The sequence below is a fragment of the Onychostruthus taczanowskii genome, unplaced genomic scaffold (genome assembly GCF_017590055.1).
Source record: "Onychostruthus taczanowskii isolate IOZ18803 unplaced genomic scaffold, ASM1759005v1 scaffold25, whole genome shotgun sequence".
NCBI lineage: Eukaryota > Metazoa > Chordata > Aves > Passeriformes > Passeridae > Onychostruthus > Onychostruthus taczanowskii.
Genome location: NW_024499796.1, coordinates 2,001,852 through 2,029,067, shown reverse-complemented (window position 1 = coordinate 2,029,067; position 27,216 = coordinate 2,001,852). Strand labels below are relative to the sequence as shown.

Genomic DNA, 27,216 nt, shown 5'->3' with positions numbered 1-27,216 from the left:
TGGCCTTCAGAGGAGCCTTTTGTTCAGCAAAAAGGGCTGGAACAAATTGCAAACAGCTCTTAATGAACACATCAGAGTTTAGAAAATGAGGATGAAGGAGAGCTGGGGTGGCCCAGCCCCTGGAGAAGGTCACAGCTCTGCTGAGAAAACTTTGCTGCCTCTGCCTGGCTAGAGCCAACAGCCTTAGAGCAACCTCCTGTCAAACTCACAAACCTGTGAAACATCATCACCTGCAAATCCAGCTCATTTCAAACTAAATTTTCATGAAATTGGCAAAGACAGTATTATCTTTCCCCTGGTAAACCCTGTCTTTAGAAGATACCTGATCTCAGGAAGCTCAGCCTTGCCACAGGACTCAGCTGCCCACAGCCAGAGCTCCTTCACTTCTCACTTGGGTCAAGGCCCACCTGAATAACCTGACATCAAAGACAACCCCAAGATCCACATTCCAGCCCCTCTGGATGACCCAGGTTCCACAGCACTGAGGAAATCACCTGGGCCCAACCATTTTGAGCCCTTCAGAGCAGCCCTGTCCATCTCTCCCTGACCCTCCCACCGTGCTGCTGTGGTGGGAGGGACAGGACAGAGCTGGAAGTGTCCATCTGTGACCTTTTGCTGTGACCTTCTGCTGTTTCAGGTCAACATTTTCCACTTTGACTCACCAGGATTTTCCTGAGGGTTTCCTGGACAATCCATCTGTGCAGAGGGGCAGAAAGTGCCACCTCAGCTACTCCCAGAGTAAAATTTAGATGAAGATGCTTGTAGAGCTCACTTGGAACAATCTCAGGGAGATCTCTGGCTTCCTTTAAAATAAAGGATCATTCACTATTTGGTCCAAAGTAGCCAAAATAAATTGGAATGCAGGAAAACCAGACTCTTGTGATTCTACCCTCAGCCAGGTGGAGGACAAGTTTCTCTTGATGCCCCTGATTTACACTGTGGAACAAGACCAGAGTCACAGCTGATATTTCTGCCTGACTGGGACAGCATTCAAGATCATCCAGGAGGGGACAGGAATCAATTGATTGTGCAAGCAACAATCCCTTCCAGGAAACAAATTCTGCAGAAGAACACCGTGGGTGTCTGTCATTGCCGTGGAGCCATTTTCAATGTGGTTTTTATGTTCCTTCTTTTTCTTCCCTCTTTACAGAAGGGGAAGGGACCAGCCAGCTCCTTCAGGAAGTACCAGAGATGGTTCCTGCAGGGTTTGAGACCCACCGATAACACTTGTTCAAAGACAGGGAAGAAATAAAGCAGTTTTCCATCAGAAATCACACTTCCACTTCTTGGCCTCACCTCTCAGATTTCCATATTTCCTTAAAAAGAAATTCCCTGTGACAGTGCTGAGCTTTTCTAAGAGCCGGGGATTTTTCTTCCAGCCTGCAATGGGTCATTTTCCCCAACATTCACTCAGAGAGTAATTTTATGTAAATTTTATGTAAAACCAAACCATGCAGGTAAAACACTCTGGATTTAACAATCCTGATCCTGGACATATTCAGCCCCTCTGGATGAAATGACCCCAGGATATTTTACCAGCTGGAGCAGTCACCTCACGTAGCACATGGATGCAACCACCAGGATGGATGGCAGGGAGCTGTTTCCTAATGTCCTGTGGGGCTTTGAGGATCCAGCCAGGAGGAAAACAAGCAACTAAAGGTGCAAGGAAAGCTTAGGGAGGCTGATCCTAGGATGTGTCACTGCCAGGATGGCAGGACTACAAAAAGCCAGTTGGGCTGGAAATGCCAAGTGGGCTCCATGACCCTGCTTGCTCAGGGCCCCACTTCTCTGTCTGCACTGGGAAGATCTGCAGAGAATTTCACCGTGAGTGCTGGAGGAGGAAGAATTTCTCATGCTCTATACCTACTCCCTTTCCTGGCCTTAAAACAGGGCCGCTGCCTAAACCAAACACCAAGGCAACTGTGGTTCTGTTCTGTGCTTTATTACTCTTCTACTACTCCCTCCTTCCTTTCCTCTCCTCAAAGATGGGTAATAGTTATGTTTCTCTGTCATTTTCCATGAGATATTCAATAACCAGCTCTTTCCCAGTTACTTCAAACTCCTTGATGGATGATGCAGGGAAGATGGAGGCCTGTCCATCCCCACCAGGCCTCCTGAAGATTTGCTCGGGGGATATTTGTGGAGCATTTGGATTCAATACATGGCTCACACAGAGGATTTTGGTCCAGGGAAAAAACTGCTTCCTGTCTTAGCCCATTTTGTGAAAGTTTCTACTAAATAGCAGCAGAGCAGCGTTATGGGTCTTCTAATTGGTCAGAGGGAGTAGCTCTGCTGGGAGAGCTGAGATTGTTCAGCCTAGAGAGGAGAAGTTTTGGGGTGACCTCAGTGTGGCCTTGCAGAGCCTGAAGGGAGCCCAGAAGATGGAGAGGACCTGTTTCCAAAAGCATGGAGTGACAGGACAAGAGGGAATGGATCCACACTGACAGAGAGTGGGTTTAAATGCAATACTGAGAGAAGTTTTTTATTTTAAAGGGGATAAAACACTGGCACAGGGTGCCCAGAGGAACTGTGGCTGCCCCTGGATCCCTGGCAGTGCCCAAGGCCAGGCTGGACAGGGCTGGGAGCAGCCTGGGACAGTGGGAGGTGTCCCTGCCATGGCAGGGGTGGAACCAGATGGTTTTAAGGCTTCTTCCAACCCATGATCCCTTTATTACTTGGGCAGGAGCTGTGAACAGAAAGGTGTTTTCTGCTCTAGAGCAAGAAGGTTTCTAAGGCACAACTTCACCCTTAACTCATGACGCAATAAATTTCCATTTTTACAGATGGGGAAAGGAGAAAATTTGGCCCGGGGTCAGCTGTGATAATGGAGGAGTTCTTGCCTGCAGCACCTCATTCATCCCATTCCATCAGGCACTTAATCATCATTTAATCCAAGGATCCTCATTCATCCTGGTTCTCAGAGCCCTGCAGGGAGTCTTTCAATGTCACCCGAGATATTTCAAGCTGGGGGCTGGCAAGGACAGCTCTGAGGATGACATCAATTTTCTGCATCCTATTCCTTGACCCTTTCCTTTGAAGAGCTCCATTGCTCCAGCAGAAAAAGCAGAAGGGGGTTAAATGGCCCTTATGAAGACGAAATAACCCAACAGCAGCACGTTGGGTTAATAATTATTTATTTAGATCGTCAGCCAGGGCCGTCTCACCTGTGATCCTAAGCATGAGAGAAAGGAGTTAAACCTTTTTGAAATCTTCTATTAGAACTAAGGCAGCTTTGCAGCCTCCAGAGACTCATGAGGAGACAGACACCCAAGAGATTATATTTAAATTTTAAATAGCTCTGGTTGATTGGGTCAGGGCCTGTTTAATGACACAGACTGATGGTCCTTCAGGCTGGGGTGGATTTTTCTTGAGGATTCTGGCACCAAGTAGTCATTACAGCATGAGGTAATGATGGAGAAGATTCATTAGCCCACAAACAGGTTCAGGCCACCCCACAGACCTTGTCCATCCCTCTGCATCCTTAGACACCCTGGGTAGCATAAAGGGAACTTGTCTGTGTGACTTTCTGCTCATGATTTTTCTGTATCAAATGATAAGAAGGTGTAAAAAGCCCCATCATGGAGCTCAGATTTGTACAAAATAGGTTGAATAGCACTGTAAAAATTGACAGATTTAAAATCTAATGGTGAGAACCACAAAAGAAGAAACATTGATTGTTAGACAGAATGAGCATCCTAGAAACTGGGGAGATACTCTTGTTGGTTAGGCTACTTTTAGACACCAGGGTCAGTTCCTCATCTATGGCCAGGAGAGCAATTTTAGAATTTAGCAAGATCAAGCACAAAGCACTGGTGAAGTGGGAGAAAAGGCTTTCGTGGAAGAGAGCAGACTGAAAATCCCTGATGCTCAGTGCCACCAGTTGTTTTTCCCATGAAATACATGGGGTCAGATTTTCCATCCTTGTGCCCAGGGCACTGAGAAACAGAAGTGAACCTGGCAGGCAGAAGGACAGGAGTTCCATTAGCCCAGAGCTGGAGTTCTTCCTCTCCATTCAGCAGCAAAATTCCTGTCCTGAGGTGTTCCTGAAGCACCCACTCCCAGCCATAACACAAGGTAGAACATATTTGCAAGAAAAGATGACCACAACAATCTGGTTTTTTGCTCCAGGAGGGTCAAGAATAAGCTGATTTTGCCAGGCTGAGCCTTAAAATGCAGCAGGGCTGTTGCTAATGACTCTTAGTGTCCAGGACAAAGTCATCCAGAGATGTGCTCCTGCCACACTCCCAGCCTCCAACAAAACTAATTAAAGGACTAAAAACTTATCAGGACCCACAGTCCTTGTATATTTTTGGTTCAGACCAGCTTGAAAGGGACAATTTAAAGGACTTTGGGGCATGAGGGACTAGAAAACCTCATCCAGAGGTACAAAGGATTCCTTTATGGGACAGTAATTACTTGGCAGTAAAGGACATTATTTTGAAGTTAGTAGGGTTCAAGATATTCCATTATTCGTCGTGCACCCCATCTGCAATGAAATCATTTCAAAGTGATGGATTCAAATTTAGGCAAGTGATGCTGGAATGGGACAGAGGATAGACTTGCTATGTTTTATGGGCATAAAGAGATCCATAAATTTTGAATGTTAAAAAGTCATTACAAAGAAAAAAAAAATTTTAGCTGTCAATCTGGCTGTCTTTATTGCTGAGGGAGTAATTCCATGGGATACAGGAGCTCTGAGCTGGGAAATCTGTCCTGCAACATGGCCAAAGGATTTTGGGATCTGATCTGAAACCCCCTGAAAGCAGCTATTGCTTTAGAGGGTTAAGGATCTGCCACCCCCAGCAAACCACTAAAATATAAACCCTAAACCTCTGCCCTTCCCACTGGCAAAAGGAAAAGCTCTTTCCAAAGGTGGTGAACCTGAAAAAGCAGCTGAGCAGGGATTTGACCACATTATCATCCCAGCTACTTCAGGATGGATGGTTGTGTCGGAAAACTTCCCTTGCACACCAGGACATTATTGAGATGGGGAAGAGGAGGAGCTCTGGGAGCTCCCTCACCTTCCCATCACACTCGCCATGCAGACTTTGACACACCAAAATCCTCGGAGCTGTGGGGGCCAGGAGCACACCCAGAGCCTGGTGGAGCAGCAGTACCACACCACTGCACAGCCCAAACCATTCCAACAGTCCCAGAGGGGATGAATAAAGAGAAGGAAGAATAAACCCCCTGTGTAGATTTGTCCCAGAATTTAATTCCCCTGTCAGTCCCACAAGTCAGACAAAATCAGGTGGGATTTGCATCTCCCCCTTGGAGCAATCCAAGTACTACCCCAAAACAACTGCAGATTGCAGGATCACATGGCTGAGAATGTGCTGCCTCTCCTAAAAAGAGTCTCAAAAGTAGCATTAGACTTGCTATTAAACAATGTAGAGAACATGATCCTACCTCAGCAAGAATAGAAAAAGAGTAGCTATTTCCTCCTAATGATCTCGTTCCAAGAAAACTTGGAATATATGCTTAACGTTGCAGACAGCTTTTCCTATGCCTGCTAAGCACTTCTGCTTGAAACAAATATAAACCTCATTTCATTTTATATATACCAACAAAATGCAAATTACAAGAGCAAGAGTCTGGAGTCTTCATCCTTTAGCTCATCTGTATCCCAGGCTCCCTACTTGCAAACGATGAATGTCTGCTCATGGATTTTCTATTTTTTTTCAACCAAATAACTTCTGCCACATTGTGTTTCTCTCCTGCAATATAAATAATGTTCACTTAACAGTGAATGCATTAGAGAACTATGTTTCCACTGAGTTGTCATTTCCAGAAATATTCTTCTTTTGGGTAGAAATTTTCCATTCTCAGTCTCAGCTGAAGAACAGTTTTTCACCCCACTTATTTCTATTTTTTCAGTATATCTTGCTCTTATTTTTAATTTTAAAGTAACAGTAATATCTGTCAGTAAGAAATGCACTGCAAACACAGACCTTTCCCCAGCCTGTAACTTGAAATTTATCTGGGGGCTGTTTAAACCCAGCCAAATTTCTGACAGCAGGTCAGTAGTTAAGGTGAATTTTCACTGGAACCAGTGCAAAGCATCAGGAATGGCACAGGGAAGAGGAGGGAAAGAAGAAGAACCCTCAAAACTCCCAAAATTTCCATATTGTGGCAGCTGGGAAAAGCAAAATACTGGAGTAGCTCCTGAGCAAGTTATAACCCCAGTGTGGAATGGGGGAAAAGGTGGAGACAGGGAGAAAGTCTTCTCTTACTTTATTGACTTTCATTCTTTTCAAGTATTTAGACAATTCTCAGCTTGGAAAACTGAAATAAAACCAGAGAGGGAAGAAGTTTCATTCAAAGTTCTCATGATCCCTTTTTTACTTTTTCCTTCCACAACTCAAACAACTGAACATGCAAATCAACTGGTTTTTGTCAGCTCAAATAAACACAAGAAATCCTGCCCATCACACAAAGACTGGCTTAGTTTATGGTTGTTTTTTACCCTGTTCCTCCTGGAAGGAGTTCAGGATCTAGGCCAGCAGCTTCATCCACTCCCCAGTCCTAAAAATAGACAGCATTTGTTCCTTGCCCCTTTTGCTTCACAAGATCTAAGATGTTAAATATTCAAAAAAGCCACATATAGAAACCTGATTCATCTCAATTATTCTTGGACATTTTCCTCCTAAAGCACAGATATACCAAGGGAAGAAATAATGCCACGAAGTTTGTTCCTTCACAGCAGAGCTCCACCAGCAGCAGCTTCAGAAATCACTTTGGACATGGCAAAGAGGGCTTGGGATGGGATGGGATGGGATGGGATGGGTGGAGGAACATTTCACATTCAGTACAAGATGCATAAACTGCGAACTTTAAGCTAAAATGGCCACTAGGATGTTCTTTGCCACCATCCCCTGCAGGATTTTTATTTCCAATGTGCATCATGAGACGAGAAACACACAAAGTTACCAACAGGCTTAAAGCCACACACTCTCACCTTATTTTATTGTTTATGGCTTTCTACCTTTAGGTGGAGTTTTCCAGGTGCTGTCTGAGCCCTAAATCAAGGAAAACCATAAGAAAACTCTGGTGTGAGTTCATGAGAAGCCCTAGAAATATTTCCATTGGGATTGGTACCCTAAAACTTGTCAGGGAATGAGCCCATGCAGGAGAAATGAGCCTATTGCTATGCCCAAAAACAGGTTTTGAGGGTATTAAGTGAAAATTAATGGTTACTTTTGTCTTTGATATTCCTATACCTCCCTTTGCACCATAAAATAGGAAACATCAAGTCTATCTCACAGGGGTATTGTGAAATTGAGTTAATGTTGGTGTGAAGCTCTCAGACTGTGGCAATGAGGTCCGTAAAAAAGAGGTCTGGAAGGAAATGAAAATTCCCATGTTCAGCCCACAGCTTGAATAAGCCTGTAAATAAGACTTAGGGCTGTGCACTGAACAATAAAGATGGGAAATGAGATTAGAACAATCCCTTCTGCTCCCTCAAACAAAGCTGGAGCCCAGTGGAGAATGTGGGGGTGACCAAAGAGAGCCAGGCAAGTTAATGCCAACATCGCCCCACTGCCAACAAACTGCTGAGAATGGGTTTGGGGCACCCAGTCTGCTTTACACCTGGAAAAAACACTCTGGGGATGGAGCAGGTGCCTGGTGGGGTGTCCCTGCTCCAGGATTATCCCCACTGAGCATTTCTGTGCTCCCAGGAAGGTCATCTCCTCCTATCCATGCTCAGGATGAGGCTGACCTGGAGCCTTCCTCCCCATGTGCTGTACCCCACAGGAGCTGAGCCCTGAGAACAAACAGAGCTGGGACAGGACCCATCAGCTGTGTGCTGCGTGCACAGGTGGTGAAGGCTTGGGGACAGCTGTGTGTGGAGGCACAGGTTAATGTTTGACAGCGTGAGGAGACCACGAGCACCCCAGGATGAGCACAGGATGAACCAGGCCCGTCCCACCTGAGCTGACCTCAGCTGCTCCCTGTGCTCCATCACCAGCCTCTTACCCTCTCCACAACGAGCACAACCAAGGGCTTTCCATCAGGGATGGGCAGGGCAGAGCAGCCCAGCTCCTCAGTAGGTGGAAACCCAGAAAAATCCTCCTGGACTCAGCACTCCGGTGCTGTGTCCAGTTTTGGGCCCCTCACTGCCAGGACATGGAGGGGCTGGAGCATGTCCAGGGGAGGGGCTGGAGCACCAGGAGAGGCTGAGGGAGCTGGGAAGGGGCTCAGCGTGGGGAAAGGAGGCTCAGGGGGGACCTTGTGGCTCTGCACAGCTCCTGACAGGAGGGGACAGCCGGGGGGTCGGGCTCTGCTCCCAGGGAACACGGACAGGAGGAGAGGGAATGGCCTCAGGCTGGGCCAGGGGAGGTTTAGATTGGACATCAGCAGGAATTTCTTCACAGAAAGGATGATTAAATATTGGACAGGCCTGTCCAGGGAGGTGGTGGTGTTCTCATCCCTCGAGATGTCCAAGGAACACCTGGAGGTGGCACTGAGTGCTCTGGGCTGGGTGACAAGCAGGTGGTCAGTCACAGGTTGGATTTGATGACCTCACAGGTGTTTCCCAACCTAAATAATTCTGTGATAGATCAAAAAACCTCCAGTAACCACAACTTTGGGATGCAACTCTAAAATTAACCTAGGTAAGTTCAAATTCAGTTTCTGCAGGCAGGGCCATCCCTCCACATGGGTAAGCACAGAGCAATCAGGAAGAGCTATTAACAGAGAAAACATTTCATCCAAAAAGTGCATTTTTAAGGATGTCTGGCTCTCAGCTGGCTCCATCTGCCCAGAGATTGAGTAGCACAGCAGCAGGAGAGAAACTTTTTGCTGAATAGTTTTTATTGAATTCCCCCCACACATTCCCCCTTGGATTTTGGTCAACCACAACACTTCAGTAACTCAAGCCAAGTTTGCCAAACCTTTCCTTGAAGAAAAGCAGCATGGAGAACATTTTGTGTGCCAACATTGTTAAATCAAAACCTTTAGAGTCTGGTCTTTTCTACTTAAAAGGATGTCACAGTTTAATTCCCCAAATAAAATTGAAGTTAAAAAATTAAAATTGAGAGCATGAAAAGCTCAAAATCATCATAATCCAGATTAAACAAAAACATTACTCCTCATTTTCCCCAATTTTCTTGCCTTTTAAATCTGCTTTTCTTATGAAACTCAGTTCTTTCAGTGCTTCTGCATGGCATGAAACAATTCCCTTGATTTTTCACGGAAGCTGAAATCATGGTTATTTGCACAGCCGAAGCGGTTGCACCACATGCATTTCCATACCTCTCAGACAGCTAAATTTAACGAGTTAATTACGTGGGGAGGAGAGGGGAAGTGTAAGAAAGGCTGCACCTGGCAGCAGCCAACCATCTCTGCTTCCTCCAGGAACAGCTCTGGAGCCTTTCAGGGAGGAGCCTCCTCATCCTCCCATTCACCTGCTCCAGGCTGGAACAGGCTGGCAGATCTCAGCCGGTACATGTTGTCCCCATCTTAAAGCCACGTTTGAAAAACTACAATAAGTTTAAAAAAAAAATAGAGAAAGATGAGAGGTTTAATTACTTTTATCCCTGTCTGAGAGGCGCTTTCAAGTATAGCCAGGGTTCCTGGAATTGCAGTCCCAGTGCCAGGGAGAAAATGAACAGCAAGAGACAGGCTAAAAAAATCCCCAGCTCCCGGATATTTGCCTGAAACACAGCTCGTTTCCAAGAACGAGGCACTGTAAAGTCTGGCTGGGGCTGGTCTCCAGCAACGCCCTTCCCATCACTGTGCTCCAAGGTTACGCCGAGCCTGAGCTCGGGATTTAAGGATCCTCCCCACACGCACAGCTCAGGCCGGGTGAGGTGGGAAGTGGCAAGAGGCGGGTTTGGTTCTGCTGGATTTAATGAGAGCTCGGGGAGACAGGCTCTGCATGCTGTACACAGGAGCTGATTCCCTAACAGAGGAGCTCCAGGAAAGGCCCATCTCTCCAGCCTCCAACTCCAAACACAAACCAAGCATCCCAAGAGTCACTTCCATGGAGTCACCTTCGCGGGGTCTACAGCTCCGGGCGTGCGCCCAACCCTGACCGCTCCATAGGGCATCAGTGCCAAGGCAAGGCAGGCAGCCCCAGGAGCTCCGGTGCCAGCTGAGATGCCAGCCCTGGGCTGTTCAGGGTGATCAGACACCAAGTGGAGCCCTTGCCCAGGATGCAGCTCTGCTGAAGGGTACCAGCTCAGCAATTGCATACATGCCGTCTGCATCAGTGCCGCGGCTCCTGCAGCAGGGATTCTCTTCAGCCAAGGCACACAGGGGAACCAGGGGGATGCTCACCCCACTTCTACTTTAAATCTTCTAAAGATTTTGTTTGTTTTGGTTTTACTCGAGCCCCTTGTTTGTAAGGAGGAAAACAAACCTAGGTATGAGCTCATGAGTCTGGGGATGATGAGTGTTGTGGGAAATCCAGGACTCCTGGACAACCGACCAGTATGGTCAAGCAGAAGCAGTTTATTGTTTACCTTACACACATATTTATAGATTCTACTACTACTACAAACTACTAAGTACACGCTTCTTGATTGGTGCCTTTGTCTTGTTCACTTGTTTTCTGCCTGCATTTCTCAGAGTATGTGATTGGTTACAGTCCAGGTGTTTCACAGCCCTCTGTTATCCTGACAGTTCTTGCTGTCTTGGTATTCAGTTTTTCAGCCTCTTCTTTCTTAATTCAGCGAAATTTATGTTCCAGTAGCCTTGACAAATTCCTGAGGCTTTGATAACAAACTTAGAAGCAGGCTGGCTGGTGCCCACTATGGCCTAACCCTTGCAAATACATTGCAACAGATGAGCTCTTGTAAATCACAAATTTCTCATGGACAAGGGGCAGCACCCAACACTTGTAGCTTTCCCTGCACCTCACAGACACCCATGCACTGCCTGGCACTTGGATGCAAACACCACAGGGCTCTGCCTTGTGGCTCAGTCCCTCAGGCCCCTCACCTGCACCTGAGATGCCCACGCAGTGTTTGGAAACACTGGCACTTGGCAGCTGGATTCCGCAGAGCCCTTTCTACAAACATTCCTGCAAAAAAACACAGTGCAAGAGACTCAAAGTACAATGGAAAGTACACAAGAGACAACACCAAGGCCTTGTCTCTGTCCCTGTCTTTAGCTTTCTTCACCCTGAGTCACTGTGGCCACTGGAGGCTCCTTCCCAACCCCACCTGAATCCCTCATCCCAACACCCTGAGAATTCAAGTGGAGCTTCCCCACTATATTCACTGCAATCCCAGCTCCACTCACACTTCCTACACCAGCAGCAGGACCAAAGCAGTGCCACCACTGCCCAGCACCAGCTGTGTGGGGAGGCAATGGCTCTGTCCCTGCAGCACAGCCCTGAGCAGTGGGACACCCATTAAATCCCACCCCATGGAAGGAGCAGTGGACAGTGACCTCCCAGTGGGCAGTGACCTCTCAGTCCCACTTTTTGCAAGGTCCTGAGCAGTCTCACAACAGGATTCACCTTTCCATGCACCTCTCCTGCAAGGACATGCAGCTTCTCTCTGTCGCCATTTTCCTTCCATGGATAAGGATCCTCTTTCACAGCCCACATTATAATCAGTTTAACAGCCCAGCAGCCATGGACAGAAAGTTCTTTCTCTCCATCCTCTCATATCTCCAGGCCTTTTGTCCCATGATAAGCTCATGGACACTCTGCAGTGTCAGCAGCACAGTCCCAGACACCTCTAAGGTGTCAGATCAGGCTCTGCAGTTGGATGAACAAGGCCTGGAAGATCTCCTGGTGCTGCCAGGTGATTTTAACTGAGCAGTCCAACACCATCTCCACCAGGACAAGGGAATTTACTCCCCACTAACCCCCCTGGTAGTGGCTTTACACCACAGTCGATGACACTGACCCCTTGTCCCTGAACAAGCTCAGCTTCTGCAGTGCTGACAACATCCAAGAGCAGGTTTGGTCCACACAGAAGCCTGGAGAGATCAAGAGGAATAAATGGCTGCAGCACCAAGGACCCTGTTTTGCAAAGTCACTTTCCTTGATCCCATCCATATTTCAGCACAGCTCCAACTGAGCCCCATTAATGTAATTGATTCTTAATGGCATTCTCCAAGAAACCATGTGAAGATTTTAACAGGCTATTAGATGGAAATTAAGCCTCACCCAAACCTTCCTCCTGTGGAACAAAGGTTTCCAAAGATGCAGGGGGGTTATTCCATTCCTGTTAATGGACGAGAAGGTTGATTTGAGGAAAAGGGACACTAATTCTGCATTTTCCAGCCCTCACAGAGGGACACCAGAGGTTTGTTGTTACAAGGAAAGGGTTTCTCATCCTTCCCACACAAGCCAGATCAGAGGGCAGCCCTAGAGGGATTAGAAGCAGAAGCGCTGTTTGATGAGTTGGAGGGCTGCCAGGTTTTAAAAAGGAAAAATAAATACAAATTTTTTTTGCTTTTGTCTCCTGGGCACCTTCATGCCAAGCAGGCCTCAGCTGATTGCTCAGATGTGGCCTTTGAAACCCAAAGAGCTGAACCTGGCCCAAGGTCACAGCTGTGGCTTCAGCTGCTGGAACCCCGGGGAGGCTTCTGCTGCAGGAAACCTTTACAGCCCCGTCCTTCTGCGGAAAGAGGCACCAGGAAAACACTCCCAACTTCTCCCTGCCATCCATGAACCACAACTTTTGAAAATCAACCCACGATTCCAGCATTTCAAAGCCAGGCCATGATCCTGAGCACTGACTTTGTCTCTCTCCATCCAAGGTGGAGCCCCTCGTTTTCACACCACAAGTCAGTGACAGCACTCGTGGACATTTTGACTCAGAGCATGCCACCTCCCCCAAAGGTCCAATCCTGCCTCGGGCTGAGCTCTGACAGACACCCACTGCTGCAGTTCTGTGTGTGCCACGCCGTGGATTTAACACATTCCCCGTGGAACACGAACGCTGAGCTCCGTGCAAGAGTCTCCCACTCACTGTGACTGAGCAGCTAGAAGATTTCTAGCTTATGATTTCTAGAAGATGATGCTGTTACCATCTCTTTTACTTCTGATTCAAGTTCCCCACACTTCATTTCAACATTTTTAAAGGCTTATTTTTACTTCTTTTGAGACGTTTGAAACTCACTACTTTTCAGTGCTGACAGCCAGCCTCCTTCACCAGTACAATACAAAGTCAGGAACCAGCACTGTCTTCATTTTAAAGAGTTGGGAATGTGGAAACAAAGGGAAAAGAAACGGCCTAAAATCCCTTATTAGCCAAAGACATGAGCAGAAGAGAAAAACAGAATACTCAAAATCCCATCCACTGCCCAGTGTGCTCCAGAAGAGAACCAGAGCTTCATTATCCTGGATCTGCCTCAGACACAGCATTAACTGCTCCCATACTCTCCTGTTCTTTCGTGTTTCAAATTAAAACAAGAAATTGGATCATGCCAAGCTTCCTTTTCACCCTTTGTGAAAAGCAGGGTTTACCATCATTTTGTATCTGTTATAACTGGCTTTAAAGTTGTAACCAGAGAGTGAAAAAAATCAAGTGTTTTTTAAAAACAGGCTTGGGATGGTCCTGTCTGTACAACTGGTAACCAAGTCAAGCATTTCTAAATCCTCTTTTATTCTACCTATCCAATTTTAGTATTTTATTGATTATTACAGAACAAAAAATTTAAAGAAGCTCAGGATTCATCCAGCCAGCCAAGGAGGTAATTTTGGCCACAAAACTTCAGGAATTTGGAATACTTCTGCCCAGGAAGTGGGTAAATAAGGCTGAGATTTGACATCAGAAGGCAAGAAATGTAAAATTTTTCATTTCAGCACATTTCTCAGAGCAGAGATAAGCTGCAGAGATCTGTGATGAGGTTGTTCATGTTATCAGCTAAATAGTTTTGAACAGATACAGCATCACTTACTTGGAGCACATGGATATGAACTTCTGAAAATAATGGGATTATAAAGAAATGTGAGGAGTTTTCTGGAGTTCAGTCTTCATCCTGCAGCCAGAGCAGCCAGAATTCAGCAATCCATGTCTTTATCAAGCCAAGACTTCACCTCATCTTTCCTCCAGGCCTGTTTCTAATGACCCTCAGGAAAGGTCTAACCCACCCCCCAGCAGCCAAGAGTGTAGATCCCTTCCCAGTGTGGAAATAACTCCCTGCAACCTCCCACAGCCTTTGGCTGTCACCCTGCTCCCAGTGCTGGAGGCCAGCAAAGCAGCAGAGATTTGTCTTTGGCACTGGGAGGGAGGTTTGTTAATGCTCCTCCCCAGCAGGAGAGCTTTCATGCCTGACTTGTGGCAGCTGGACGAGCTCTCAGCTCTGGCTGAAGCCTCATTGAGGACAGGGCCACCCCCTGATTAGATAATTTCACCTGCCAGAATCTTCTCCTGTGTTCCAGATCCTGCGAAGTCGGGAGGCTACAACTGAGATCCTCCCAAAGCAAGGTCAAGGAGATGTTCCACCATGGAAAGGGGACAGTGACACCCTTGCAGCGCCAGGTCTTAGCCTGCCAGACCTCCCTCCTCACCAAAACCAAACTCCCTTTATCACAGTGACATCCACATTACCAGAAACCACCTGGGATTCATTTTAAATGAGTGACAATTTTCAATCCCAGATCTTTTCCCACAGCTGAGGCTCAGGGGGTTGGAGGGCACACTCAGCTCTGGAGCATTGAAGTTTCTCTCTGAGCTGTAGCAGGAAGATGTTTGATCTTTAAATCAGACATGAAGGGATGAAATAACAGCGCTCCTATCAATATTGTTTCGTGTCTAAACTGACAAAGTCATATTCCCAGGTCAGGCTGGAACAGGCTGGATCCTGCTCCCGAGCCGTGGCTCCACAGGGTTCAGAAGAAATTACAAGATAGAGGAAAGGACAATTATGAAACAGCCCATTCACATTTCCACCTAACTTATTCCAGGGAGCACCAGGGAAAGGCCTAATCATCCCCCTTCAAAAAAAAACATTTCCCTTCTGGTGGATCTGAAGATGATCTCAAGGCTACTTTGGTCTCAAGACCCAAACCAGCAAATGCTTGTGATGATTTCCATGAGTTAATTACATTTCCATTAGTGAAGAAGTTCTAAAACTTCATTTTCATTACTGATGTTTTTTGAGTCCTACCAAAATAGATAGGGAAACATGATTTTCTCTCTGCTTTTCTTTATCTATCTCACCCTTATGAGACTTTGCTCTTAATTTTAACTCTCTCAACCTTTTCACTTCTCCTTAAATGGACATTTCTTCAACACTTTAATCATTTTCACAGCCTTCATCCTAAGCTCCCATGTCCAAACTTTATTTAAGGATGCTGTGTTTGAGAAGGGGAAACTGAGCCAAAAGGCTGAAAGATTGAACTGTCTTCCTTTTTTAGTTCTTTTTAAATGGAAAATAAGCGGAGAGCCCCAATTTAAGTTCTATTAAGTCCTTTTTGAACCAGAAGCAAGCTACATCCAACCAAGCATTTCTGATTATTGGAGTTCTTCAGCACAGGAACATTTTATAGCTGAAAAAGTCTCAGTCTTCTCCAAGCACTCATTTTTGTCCTTCACTTCTATATTTCTGTATCATCCCATGGACCATCAACTTGCTCCTAAAGCCTCAGTCTGACTCTGGGACCTTCCAGTTGTGCAGAGCCCTACAGGGAATTTGTGTAATGAGGTAAAGGAGGGGAGTCAGCTTCAACCCCTCTTCAGAAACTTCCCTAAGGAACAACCTTCTGCTCACAGATTCCTGACTGAGAGCAGCCCTCTCCTCTTTGGAGAGCCCCAGGAACAACTTCTATTCCCAGGGAATTCCAGCACTACTCCAGTCTCTACTCCTGATCCTTTCTTTGCTTAAATCTCACCCAGCCCAGCCTGAACTGACTTGAACTGAGCCAAGAGCTAAACCCATTATTGTCTAAAATTGGGTTTAACTCAGGAATGACCTGAACTTCTTGCTCCAGAGGGAGGCTTTTAAAATTCTGCAGCTGATCACGAGAATCACCTACACAAACACATCCAGCCCTGCAGCCAGCTCGGAAACCAAGACAACTCCAGCACTGACAGAATAAGAATATCCACCAGAAAAGCCTGACCTGTTTCCTGAATGCTCCACCCTGACATCACTGAGCAAATGAGTTTGTTGCATTTATCTATCCAAAACCTACCACAGGCGACTTTTCTGGCCACCACAATATGGGGAGATGGAGGAGGGAGGAGACAAAATTGTGTCAGACATGGATTTACTGATGCTGACCATGCCAGGAGGGAAAGGTTTCTCCTGTGTATTGTTTAGATGGCCCCTATGAGGATCAGGGAATTTTCCAAAGCCTCTAAGCTCACCCCACAGGTTTGGTGTGTGCCACAGGAGGCAGGACTTTCTCAGCCTGGGCTGCTGGGCTTGCCCAGGGTAGAAAAGTGGCCTTCCCACAGTCAGGAGTTCATCCAGAGGAGTCATCCTGCAGCCTGACCTCATTCACATGGGATCCCTTCCTCTGTCCCAACCCCATCAGACCCTTCAGCACAGAGAAGATGCAAGAGAGCCAAAGTTAAACAAAAAAATCTTGTGGAATTGTGTGGAAAAGCATCTCCAGGTGCTGATCCTGGATGTGGCTTGACCTGGAATTCACACATCCTCTGGCTCCAGCTTCCAGCATGGAAGCCTGGCCCTGGCCAGAACATCCTACACACCTCTTTGGTGGTTCAGCAAAGGCAGAATGGAAAATCAGTTTTCCAAATCCAAGTTTTCTAAATCCAAGTTTCCTTGATGTTTTCAGAGAGCCCTGAGAAAGGGAATGGTCTGAGAGCACGCAAAGCCTTTGGGGTGAGATCCAAGGACATGTGTGCAGACTCACTGTTGGCACTCAGGCTTAGATCACAGCTAAAACCAGGCTGATTTTCCATATCCTCACCCTTTTCCACAGTAACAGGCAGGTTCTTCTCCTCTCAGATGAGCAGGCACTTTGCCATCCAAAGATGCTCCCTTGGAACTGGGACACAGCAGCAGAAGCACCATTTGAGAAACAGGAGTCTGAGGTAACCTGCACCCTCCTCCTCATCTAATTTTGGGACAGTACTCAACACCACACACAGCACTTGGGTATTTTGGGCTTGGTGATTTTTTTTCTTGTTTGTTTGTTTTTAAACTAGGGAGCATTAAAAATAAGAAATTAAAGCTCTTGGGAGCTGCAGTTTGATTTGCTGGTTTTGAATTTGGGGTTGAATTCCCAGTATCCACACCCAGCTCCAAGAGCAGCTACCAATGTTTTCCACCTCTGGGTGCCCACAGGACATGGTTGCCAGGGCAGGATCACACATTAGGAGCAGGTCCAGAGTCCTCTTCCCACCTGCAGGCTCTACAATTGCCTGTGCAGCTGCTTCCCTCACGAGAGACAATATTTCCCTACCACCCACCTGCCTTTGAAAGCCATAAAAAGCTAAAAATACTGTCTGGACTCCGGACTAATGATCCTGCCTGCCTTTGATAAAGCCATGGCTGCCATGAGAAGCAACCCTTGCTTTCACTTGGGGTGAAAGCTGCCCAGCTTCAGGGAGAGGTGAACACCCATAAATATTGTCTGGCAGCCCCTCTTTGTGAGCACAAAGCTTCCAGGAAGCACAAACAGGCACAAAATGTAGAAATGGATATGAGATGGAAACCTGGATGGTTTTGTTTCCTCTCTCTTTAATAGAAAGGAGGTTGTTTGTGCCTCAACTTCCAGGCTCCTTGTGCTGTTCCATCATTATCACTTCTCATCCCAGGTATTCAATACCTCGCAGTCTCTTTTAATAAAGTAAGAGAGCAGCACATCAATCTCATTATCTGTTTGCCCTTGAGAAGTTCTCTGACCTGAAACGTTTGGTTTGCCACCACCAGAGCAGAGCCAGAGCAGGATAATTTCTGCCAGGGAAGGGCTGTCCCCACCTGCAGGTCCTCTGAGGGGCTGGGACCATCTGCAGCCTTCCTCCAAGCACAGCCTGGAGTCCTCCTCTGCCCAGGAAAGTCTCCCGATTTAGCAGCCAGCCACACAATTACTCACCCACCCGCTTCTCTCAACCTCCTCCAGCCACCTCCACCAAAATCGATGCAGAAAAGCCACTACAAGCAACAAAAAAAGACACGAGCCCTAATTAACACAGCAAGAGGCTCAGCATGGCCTTGGGTCCCCCTTTGCTCAGAGAATCAAGCCCAGAGAGAAAACAAACTCCAGTCCCAAGGAACTGCTGCCCACTGGGCAAAAAAGGAAATGGGGACATTTAGAACCCTCAAACCCTTCTCTCTGAAGAGAATGGCTTCTGTAGCTCCCCAGGAGCCCAGACAGCCAAGGGGCAGAGGACAGAACAATTTCTATTCAACCTGAGATCTCACACACCCTCCTCCCCCCAGTTAAAAACTGTCTCTGCTTCAAAAATAAAAATTTGGTTGCCTGGCTTCCTCCCTTGCTGCCCTCACCCACCAGCCAGAGCACCAGGTAACACCTTACAGGTAAATTCCCTGTGTCTTGTCCACCTTTATCTGATTTAATTTCAGAAGGGGGTCTTTGCTTTTCTGAGCCAGCAAGTGTCCATCCATCACTGGAGCATAAAAGAAATTGAACACAAGGATCAGCTGCATTAAAATCCATAAAGGCTTTGCTCCTTTCATGACTCATGCACGGTGCTGACAGCACTCGCCCTGAGTCCATCACCACCCCAAGCAAACAGCTCCTTTTCTTTGTGACAGCCAACCAGGACTGAGCTTGTTCCTTCTCAAAGTGTCCCTTTTCCCAGCTCCTGTTGTTGCCCTGCTTTGCTTTCTAGCACACAAGTGCCAAAATTTCCACATTGGGAAAGCAAAGGGCAATCTGCACTTCCCTGCTCCGAGCCCTTAATTCCCTACATCTTCACACCCAGAGCTGATAAACAAAGCATTGAGCAACCACCTAAAGGGGTGCTGCAGGGCAGCCAAGGGGGCTGATTTCATTTGAATTTCATTTTTCTAATTAGTTCTGTGGTTATTTTCAGGTGAAATATAGAATGAAAGGATCACAGAAAGGTTGGGGTTAGGAGGGACCTTAAAGCTCAGCCAGCCTTAAAGTACCGCCCCTGCCATAGGCAGAGACACCTTCCACTGTCCCAGGCTGCTCCAACCCCATCCAGCCTGGTTTTGGACATGTCCAGGGATCCAGGGGCAGCCACAGCTTCTCTGGGAAACCTCTGACAAGGCCTGCTCACCATCACAGGGAAGGATTTTTTTCCTAATATCTCATCTCCTGTTTGAAGCCATTTCCTCTCGTCTCATCACCCTTGTACACAAAGTACACCAGAGCCAGTCCCAGAGCTCAGACATCCTCATTTAAGGGCTTCTGAAACACAGGAACATGCACATGGAGATAAAAAAAAATGCTGGAGCCAAAGCTTCTATGAGTATTTTACAGCTTTAAGAAATCCCAGCCCTCACCAAGACATTTCCTTCTCAAACACTTCCCTGGTCACATCTCCCCCCACACCCAGTCTGGGAGGTACATCCACCTGAAAGGAGCAGATCCAAGGTCCAAACCTGCTGCACAGCCCAGGCTGGGTGGTTCCTGTGCCTCCCACTCTGTCACTCATTGCTGCATCCAAGGCTGCTGCTCCTCAAACACAGCACCAGGAATAGCAGCTCCCACTGCCCACATAGCAGGATGATCCTGGTAACCAGCAACACTCACATCGAGCATGAGCAGGCCTTTATGCTGTTACTAAATGAGTTGCTTTCCAAATTATTAGCAGCATCAGGAGCTGGGAGCACATTTCTCAGACAATCAAGATAATTCTGGCTTTTGTAATTTGTTCCAGACAGCCTGAGACATCCGTACCCGCGCAGAGACTTTGTGCACATCATTTGGCAGCTCCAGGCCTGGCACATGCTGTCTCTGCCAGTCCCACCCAGAGATTCAGGCAGCTGATCCAACTGGCTCAAGAAGCCACCAGGACTCTTCGAGAGTGTTTAATCCAGGCTGATTGGAAGCCAAAAAAAATTAATTCTGCTCATAAAGGGCAGAGCACGATCCTATCAAGCACTCCATTATTTCATAGCGGCCTTTAGCCACTCTTGGTGTTGGACAAACACCTCATGGTTGTGGTCACTCCATAAGGATGTGGCAGAACTGGGAAAGGACCAGAGCAGCAGCAAAGGCCTGTGGTGCACAGAAAAGCCTCGGGTCAAGGGAGGTTGGGCAGCATAAATCTCTGTCTGGGGAAAAGCTGGCATTTCATAAAACCATAGGCATGCAGAAAAAGGAATTATTCTTCAAACCTTACTAGAAGGCACCAAAGGGAATCTCAGGTAGCTGGTGATGAAAAGGGGACAAGCAGCTCTTTTCTTGGGGTATGGAGTTAAACCCTACAGCCCATTATCAATTACATGGGAAACCAGAAGTATAAACAAGCTCCAAAACACAACTGAGGGCAGACCCCTTGGACATCACAGTTTAAAAGCCTTTGAAAACCCTTAGATATCTGAATTTTGGGAATCAAAGATCAATATCATTTTGTCCATGCCTTGTTCCCCATTCTTCTCCTCGGCACACAGCCCTTGACACCAGCTCCATGCAAGCCCAACAGTTCTTCAGGCTTTGCATCCAAAACCCAGGAGAAAATCTCTCATGAACTCCAAGAGGAAAAGGTCTGAACCCTCCAGGTCTTGAATCAGAGTTCATGGCTCCAGATGAGGAATTTGGGGACAGAACAAGTTTCCTCCCAAAACAACTGTGGATTTCTAAAATTTTCAACCCAAAACACGTAGCCCAACAGAGTTAAAAAGTCCCTTTGCCTTCACCTTGGAAAAAGTGCATTGAGATCATCCAGTCCCAGGTCAATTGAGAAACTTCAATTTTGTGTGATTTAGAGCTGCTAATGGGTGATGTCACCACTGGAGCCAATGCAATCCCACAGAAACATGGAAATAAAATGAGCAGGAGCTATAAAATGTGTGTTTTTCTCCCCAACAGCAAAAGGCCCATCCCAGCAGGGGCAGCGTTCATTGAGACTCATCTACAGCTGGTGGAGATCACAAGAAATCACTACATAAGTCACAGAGGTAACAATATCTTTCAAGGAGAGCAACCTGTTCTTTTCCCAGGCCTTTGTTAAGAGCAGATCCACAGGTTTCCTTGGAAGCAAATGAGAAATAGGCACCACAGCATTGCTGGGAAAAGAAACCGAGGGAGTGTTTTCTGGAACAACAAACCAAAGCCATTTTGGGCCACTATCTGTTAGACTCGAGTTTAGCTCAATAAGGTATTGATCCTGGCTGCGTGGAACACAGCCCTGATGTATTTCCTGATTAACAAGTTCTGCTGTCTGCTTTTGACAAACAAAATCTCCCTCATTGCAGGTAGATAAAAAATATATTTATCAATAATTCCAGGGTGCAAGCATTGAGTTGAGTAGCCAAAAAAAAAAAAAAAACAACCACATTTGGAAAAAGCAGGTGGGAAGGATTGCTGCGTGATCACTGGAATATTTACACAAGGCTAAGTTCAATCAATGCAGAGCCTTCCCCCACAGCCTCCTCCAAAGCACATCCAGACTCTGGCTGGCCTTTTTCCTATGGAAACAGAGAATGAGAGCAGAGCTGCTCTTTGCTTTTCTGGTGCTTAGCTAAAAGCTGAAAATGAGATCAGGTTTTCTGACATTCACCATTTACCTTAATAAAATGAGCACGCAGCAGGATTAGCAGGTACACAACTCTGTGTGGGGTATCATGGAACATTTTCATGATCTTTCATGCTTACACAGAAATAAAAAAAATAAAAGAAGAGGACTTAAAATCCCTCTATAATATTGAAGATCAATGTAAAACTGAGCTTGGGAGCTGAACACTGCCTGGGAAACATGAAGTAACATTTTCAAGTAGAAATCTTGCACATATGGCAAAGGAAAGCTTTTGATAGAGTAGCAAAATGATATTTCAAAAAAAACCTGATGTCCTACCTATCTATATTCATAAGAACACATTAAGTACTGGCTTAGCACTGTCCTTTTTTATTATTCCCTAATAAATTACAGCTTGATCATTTTTTGAAACACACGGATCCAAGCCTGCCTTCCACAGAAATGAAAATGAAGGTCCCACTTGTTTCGCCACCTTACAACCCATCCCTGGAGGGTCTGTTAGCAGGACATTTCTCACTCATCAAGCTGACTTTGAAGTCTTGATGCAGAAATGAGGAGAATTTTGTCTCAAATAAACAGCCCTGAGCAGGTTTCCCCTCTCACCTGAGCTCGTGCAGGCAGTGGGCACATGAAAGGATTTTGGCCACTGAAGGAAACCCAAGGAAGAGGAACTCCAGGTTTCCAGCAGAGCCCCATGGCAACACAGGAGTGAGCTGCAAACTTCATCATGATCTGGGCAGTGCAAAGCAAAACACACCAGGCTACAGAGAAAACATTAATTTAACCCCCTGTGTGAAGCTGCAGAGCTTTCAGTGCTCCCTCCACCTGGGCTAGAAATATTCAGGAAAGCATCAAACCAAGCGTGAGTAACTCTGTTATTTTCAGTACCTTCTCCCTAATGCCAAAAATCGGGCACGAGCTCAAGTGCCTTGTTAAATACAGCCCTCAAATTACAAGGATTAGAGGTCTGGATTTCCTCAGTGGAGATGACTCTTGGACTTGAAGCCGATGAGTTCAGCCTTTGCCACCCCTGCACTGCTGCCTGGTGGGAAGCCCTTGTACGAGACAATTTCAGCAGGGCCCAGTTGGTGTCACCATTGGAAACAGCAGCGGTGACGTTAACAGGATGGCACTTCAAAGGAACCCGCGGGGCTGCAGATGGCACTGGGGGTCCTTGTTCCAGCTGTCTCATCAAGCTGATATTCCACAATTATTTTCCAGGATCAAACAGTGCTGCAAGCAGCTCCCACAGCACCAGGGAGATGCCACTCATTCCGGGGGGATCCCGCGGCCGCTTCAGCTGCACAACATGGAATGTCTCAGTTGTAAAATAAAAGACTCCAACAAATTCTGGAGTCTGGTGTTTATGGAGGAAAAAAATTAATAAAAGGAATTCAAACCATGCCTAAACAATATGGCTGGGATTCAGAAAAGCTTTTCTGTGCAGCCTGAACTTTAAGTAGAGAACCACTGGAGTCAGCTGAATTCCAGCACATAGTGGAATGCTTTGCTGTAGGATAAATTCAGCCAATGCCAATGTCCTTTCCAGAATCAGGGCCTTGATTTTATTTTTTTTTAACACAAACAATGGTGTACAGCTAACTAGGAATCAGAACAGAGCATCAGTGAGAATAATTGTAGCATCTGTGCTAATTCTCTTTTCATTCTGGTACCCCCTGCTTCTAAGTATGGAAATCTGATTCTCCTTGTGCCTCCACTGAAGTTTCTATTGATTAAATACCCAGCCCTAGCAGCAGAAGAATCAAGCCCTGAATATTTATTCTCTTCCTCTTAATACATCAAGAATTCCCTTTGGCCTCTCAAGTGCTGTATCACAGGGTGCCATGAATGCAAATGGAATTACAGTGATCATGTAGCTAATGAATACATTTGTATATGTATGCAAGCATTTCCCTACTCCACACCACCACCAGGAGCAGGGAATATCCACGTTCGCCACACACACGGGCAGGCAAGGTGTGTGGAGGATATGGGAAGCATATCAATAGCAGGAGCCAGGCTGCAGTTTCTGGGGAGAAACGAACTGAATTCCTTCCAAGATGAAGGCTGTAAGCTCAGGACCTCATGCAGACCTTTGGATCGTTTCCTCTGAAGCTTTAAAGCCCAATTTGTAGACTAGGAGTGTTCATGTTTATATTTTCATTATCCACCAGTATCACCCTCTATTTATATAAATAGACAGAAACTGCTGCAATGCATAATGTAAAATATTGTCAGCATTTCCAAGGGAGAGATCAGTGATATCATCTCAAAGCAGGGTACAAAATGCACATGTAACCTTTTCACATCCATCCTTAATAAGACATTTTGAATTCTTTTCAAACACTCTCGAATTCTTTTGAGAAAAGTTATTTTATAGGGGAATAAATTCATTCCTGCAGAAACTTGGCTGATTTCAGAGTTGTAACAGCTTAAAACCAGGATGCATTTAATTTGTTAGCACACTCCATGTTGACTTCTAAAGTCATGCTGTAACGTCCGAAAATAAATTGATTTAAATCAGGTTCAAGTACCAGTGGCAATTAGAACCTGCAAAGTCACAGAAATGTCAGGAAGTGTCTGGATCAGACACACACTGGAATATCTACAAAGAAATATCCTCAAACCCACTTCTGAGTTGGTTCAAATGCTTGGCAAGTGACTCATTCAGCACAAGAGCCGTTCTTTGGATTTACTACAGCCAGAAATGCAGGATTTTAGTGCTACTCCACTCCAGTCAATCCCAGCCCAACCCAGAGCAAACAAACAGCACAAATCGGGGTGAGAGCCCCGTTAAGCTCAGGGGGAGAGGAGATCACTTACCCTGTGAGGACCACGACAAAATCCATCACATTCCAGCCGTTGCGCAGGTAAGAGCCTTTGTGAAAAACAAAGCCCAGAGCAATGATTTTGATACCAGCTTCAAAACAAAATATTCCAATAAAGTACGGCTCAGTGTCATCCTGGAAAAGAAGGGAAATTAAAGGAGTCAAGGAGATATCCATGTTCCTGCTGTGATAACCAGTCCTCTAAACAGCTACAGGCAGCAACTTCACACCTTTTCCATTCTTTGAACAGAGCTGAAATTAAAGGTTTGAGTTTGTTGGAAGTAAGCTCGCAGAGGAATTTCATTATTATTTCTCTGAAATGAATTTTCTTTACAAATTGGCAATCCTATTGGCCTTCATCCTAATGGTTTCACGCCACACTTTCCACCTTTATGGAATGTTCTGGAGGGAATTTTCATGCGGAAATTTTGCTCTAAGGGTATATTGAAATTAGAGATGACAGGTTTCTGGAGTTATTGGCATGGAAGATGTTCCACAACTCATCCAGGGACCTGAAACAAGAGGGTGTCTTGGGGACCAACAGCCAGCCACAGCAAGCCTGACTGCACTGACAGGAAATTATTTATTTATCATTTATTCCATCAGTTCTTTCTTTGCTCCTTTCTCCTCCATTTTATCAGTTTTCACAGCTGCAGCCTCATTTGTTTTCCTTTCACTGGGGATGTGGTTCAGGGAGAAATCCCCAACCCCTCCCATGAACAGCAGGAGCAGCAAGATTTGTGTCTGGAGTCCATGGTGCAGACTAACACATCCCCTGGGATTGCAGATTCGTGTCCTTGCTCACTACACTGAAAATCAAGCTCAGTCTCTACAGTTTTGCTGAACCTTTTATTCCATCTCTGCACCAGATCTCTCAGGATTAGACTTTATTGACTGGAGTTCCAACACAAATTCAGTGCCAAATGGAAGCATTCACATTCGGATGGAAGATTTGGGCAAGAAACGAGAACAAAGCAAGATGTAAAAGCAATGGGCATCAATTTCAAGAACTTGTTTGTCAGCTTTGGCACCAGTAACCAATTTCCAAATGTGCCTCAGATCCTGGTTTTCATTTGAATCCAATGGAAGTAAAGCAGCCCTACCCAAATAAGAAGCAAACTTACACACTGAGAGATTAGAAATCTCTTTTCCAGTGGCTTTGGCATTTCTGGCCACCAGAACCAAAAAGCTGAGCTGCTGTTTGAGGCGTAGTTGTTTGTATTTTACAATTCTCCCAATGCCAATAGGGGATTGTTTGTTCTCTGATGGAAAAGAGCAGGAATGTCGAGGCTTGTGGTCCCAGAACCAGGGAAGAAACAGGTTTGACACAAGCACAGGAACTCCTGCTCAGCTCTGGCACAGGCCCACACTTCAGGACAGCACTTTCTCCAGAGATTGATGTTTTCACCCCTAAAAGTTGGGCCTCTTCAGCCTCGAGACGTGATGCTGAGAGGGGCCCTCAGCCCTCTGTGTCCCTGGGTGTCCCTGTGTGTCCCTGTGTGTCCCCGTCTGTCCCAGTGTGTCCATGTCTGTCTGTCCCTGTGTGTCCCAGCCTGTCCCAGTCTGTCCCCGTCTGTCCCTGTCTGCCCCAGTCTGTCCCTGTGTGTCCCTGTCTGTCCCAGTCTGTCCCAGTCTGTCCCTGTTGCAGAGGTCAGAGCAGGCCCAGCTCTGCCCCAGGCCCAGCGATGGCCCCAGAGCCATGGGCAGGGCCTGAGCCCAGCAATTCCCTGCCCAGGAGGCAGAACTGCTGCCCTGGGCAGTGCCAGCCCTGAGCAGAGCCCAGGGAGGCTGTGGGCTCTCCCTGACTGGGAATATTCCAGAACCATCAGACCTGTGCCCTGTGCTCTGGGGTGGCCCTGCTGGAGCAGGGAGGTGGCACCAGTGACCCCACTGTGGTCCCCTCCAGCCTGACTCACGCTGGGATCTGTAACATGACAGCACAGCCCTCACAAGGAGGCTTGGCTGGACATGACCCAGCTCAGCAAGTCCAGCAGAGAGCTCCAATCTCTGAGGATGCCTCCAAGCTGCTGGAAAACACAACCCCTGGAGAGGCTTTTCCATCAGCTGCTGAATTGGAGTTCTGTTCCCCATATCCCCACACACCTCCGTGGGAACAGCTCTTCCACCATTCCATCTTTCCCCCCGTGTTACCTCTATTTCCCTCACCTTTCTGACCTCACAGTCCCAGCAGTTCCACCTGCCCTGCCCCTATGGGGAGGTGACAGTCACCTGCAGAGACACTCACAGGTACTGGCTGGCCAGGCAGCAAAACAGAGCAGGGGCCTGTTAAGCTTACAGTGGGTCCCTGGCTGAAATGGAGAGCAGAAAATGAAAACCCAGCCCCCAAACTGGCTTCCCCTCCAGCCAAGGAGGGGTTTGCACAAGCAGCAGCACCTCCAAGCCCTCTGTCCCTCACTATTGCTGCTCAGAGGACACAGGAGCCACCCCTGCCAGACCTCCAGCTGCCCATCTCAGAGCTGTTTACCCACAGAGAATTAGAAACAAAGGCCACCAGACCTTTTATGACCTTCAACAGAAATCCTACAATACACATCTTCTTCCAGCAGCTGCTCCACAGCGAGAGCTGGAGGCATCGCAGGGCTCCAACCCAGCACAGAAAAGAGGGAATAAGGGAGAAGGAGTCAGAAATCATCCTGTGTGATTCCAGGAGAAGTTCCTTACAACTCCTCATGGACACAGGAGCCCTCTGACAGCCCAATCCACCTGTTCCTCAACACCCCCCACAGCTCCTGGCTCAACAGCTCCAGATAATGCCTGCACACAAAGGCCTCCCAGCCCATCCCAAATCCCCATCC

The 27,216-nt window shown here is 46.7% G+C and overlaps 1 protein-coding gene across 1 annotated transcript in view; it reads right to left on the bottom strand.

Annotated features, from left to right (window-relative positions):
• LOC121336980 (voltage-dependent N-type calcium channel subunit alpha-1B-like) overlaps nucleotides 1-27,216 on the bottom strand; it is a 289,393-nt gene that overhangs the window by 254,213 nt on the left and 7,964 nt on the right. Inside the window, 1 exon segment of the mRNA XM_041406692.1 lies at nucleotides 24,396-24,535. Coding sequence (XP_041262626.1) covers nucleotides 24,396-24,535 — 140 coding nt within the window.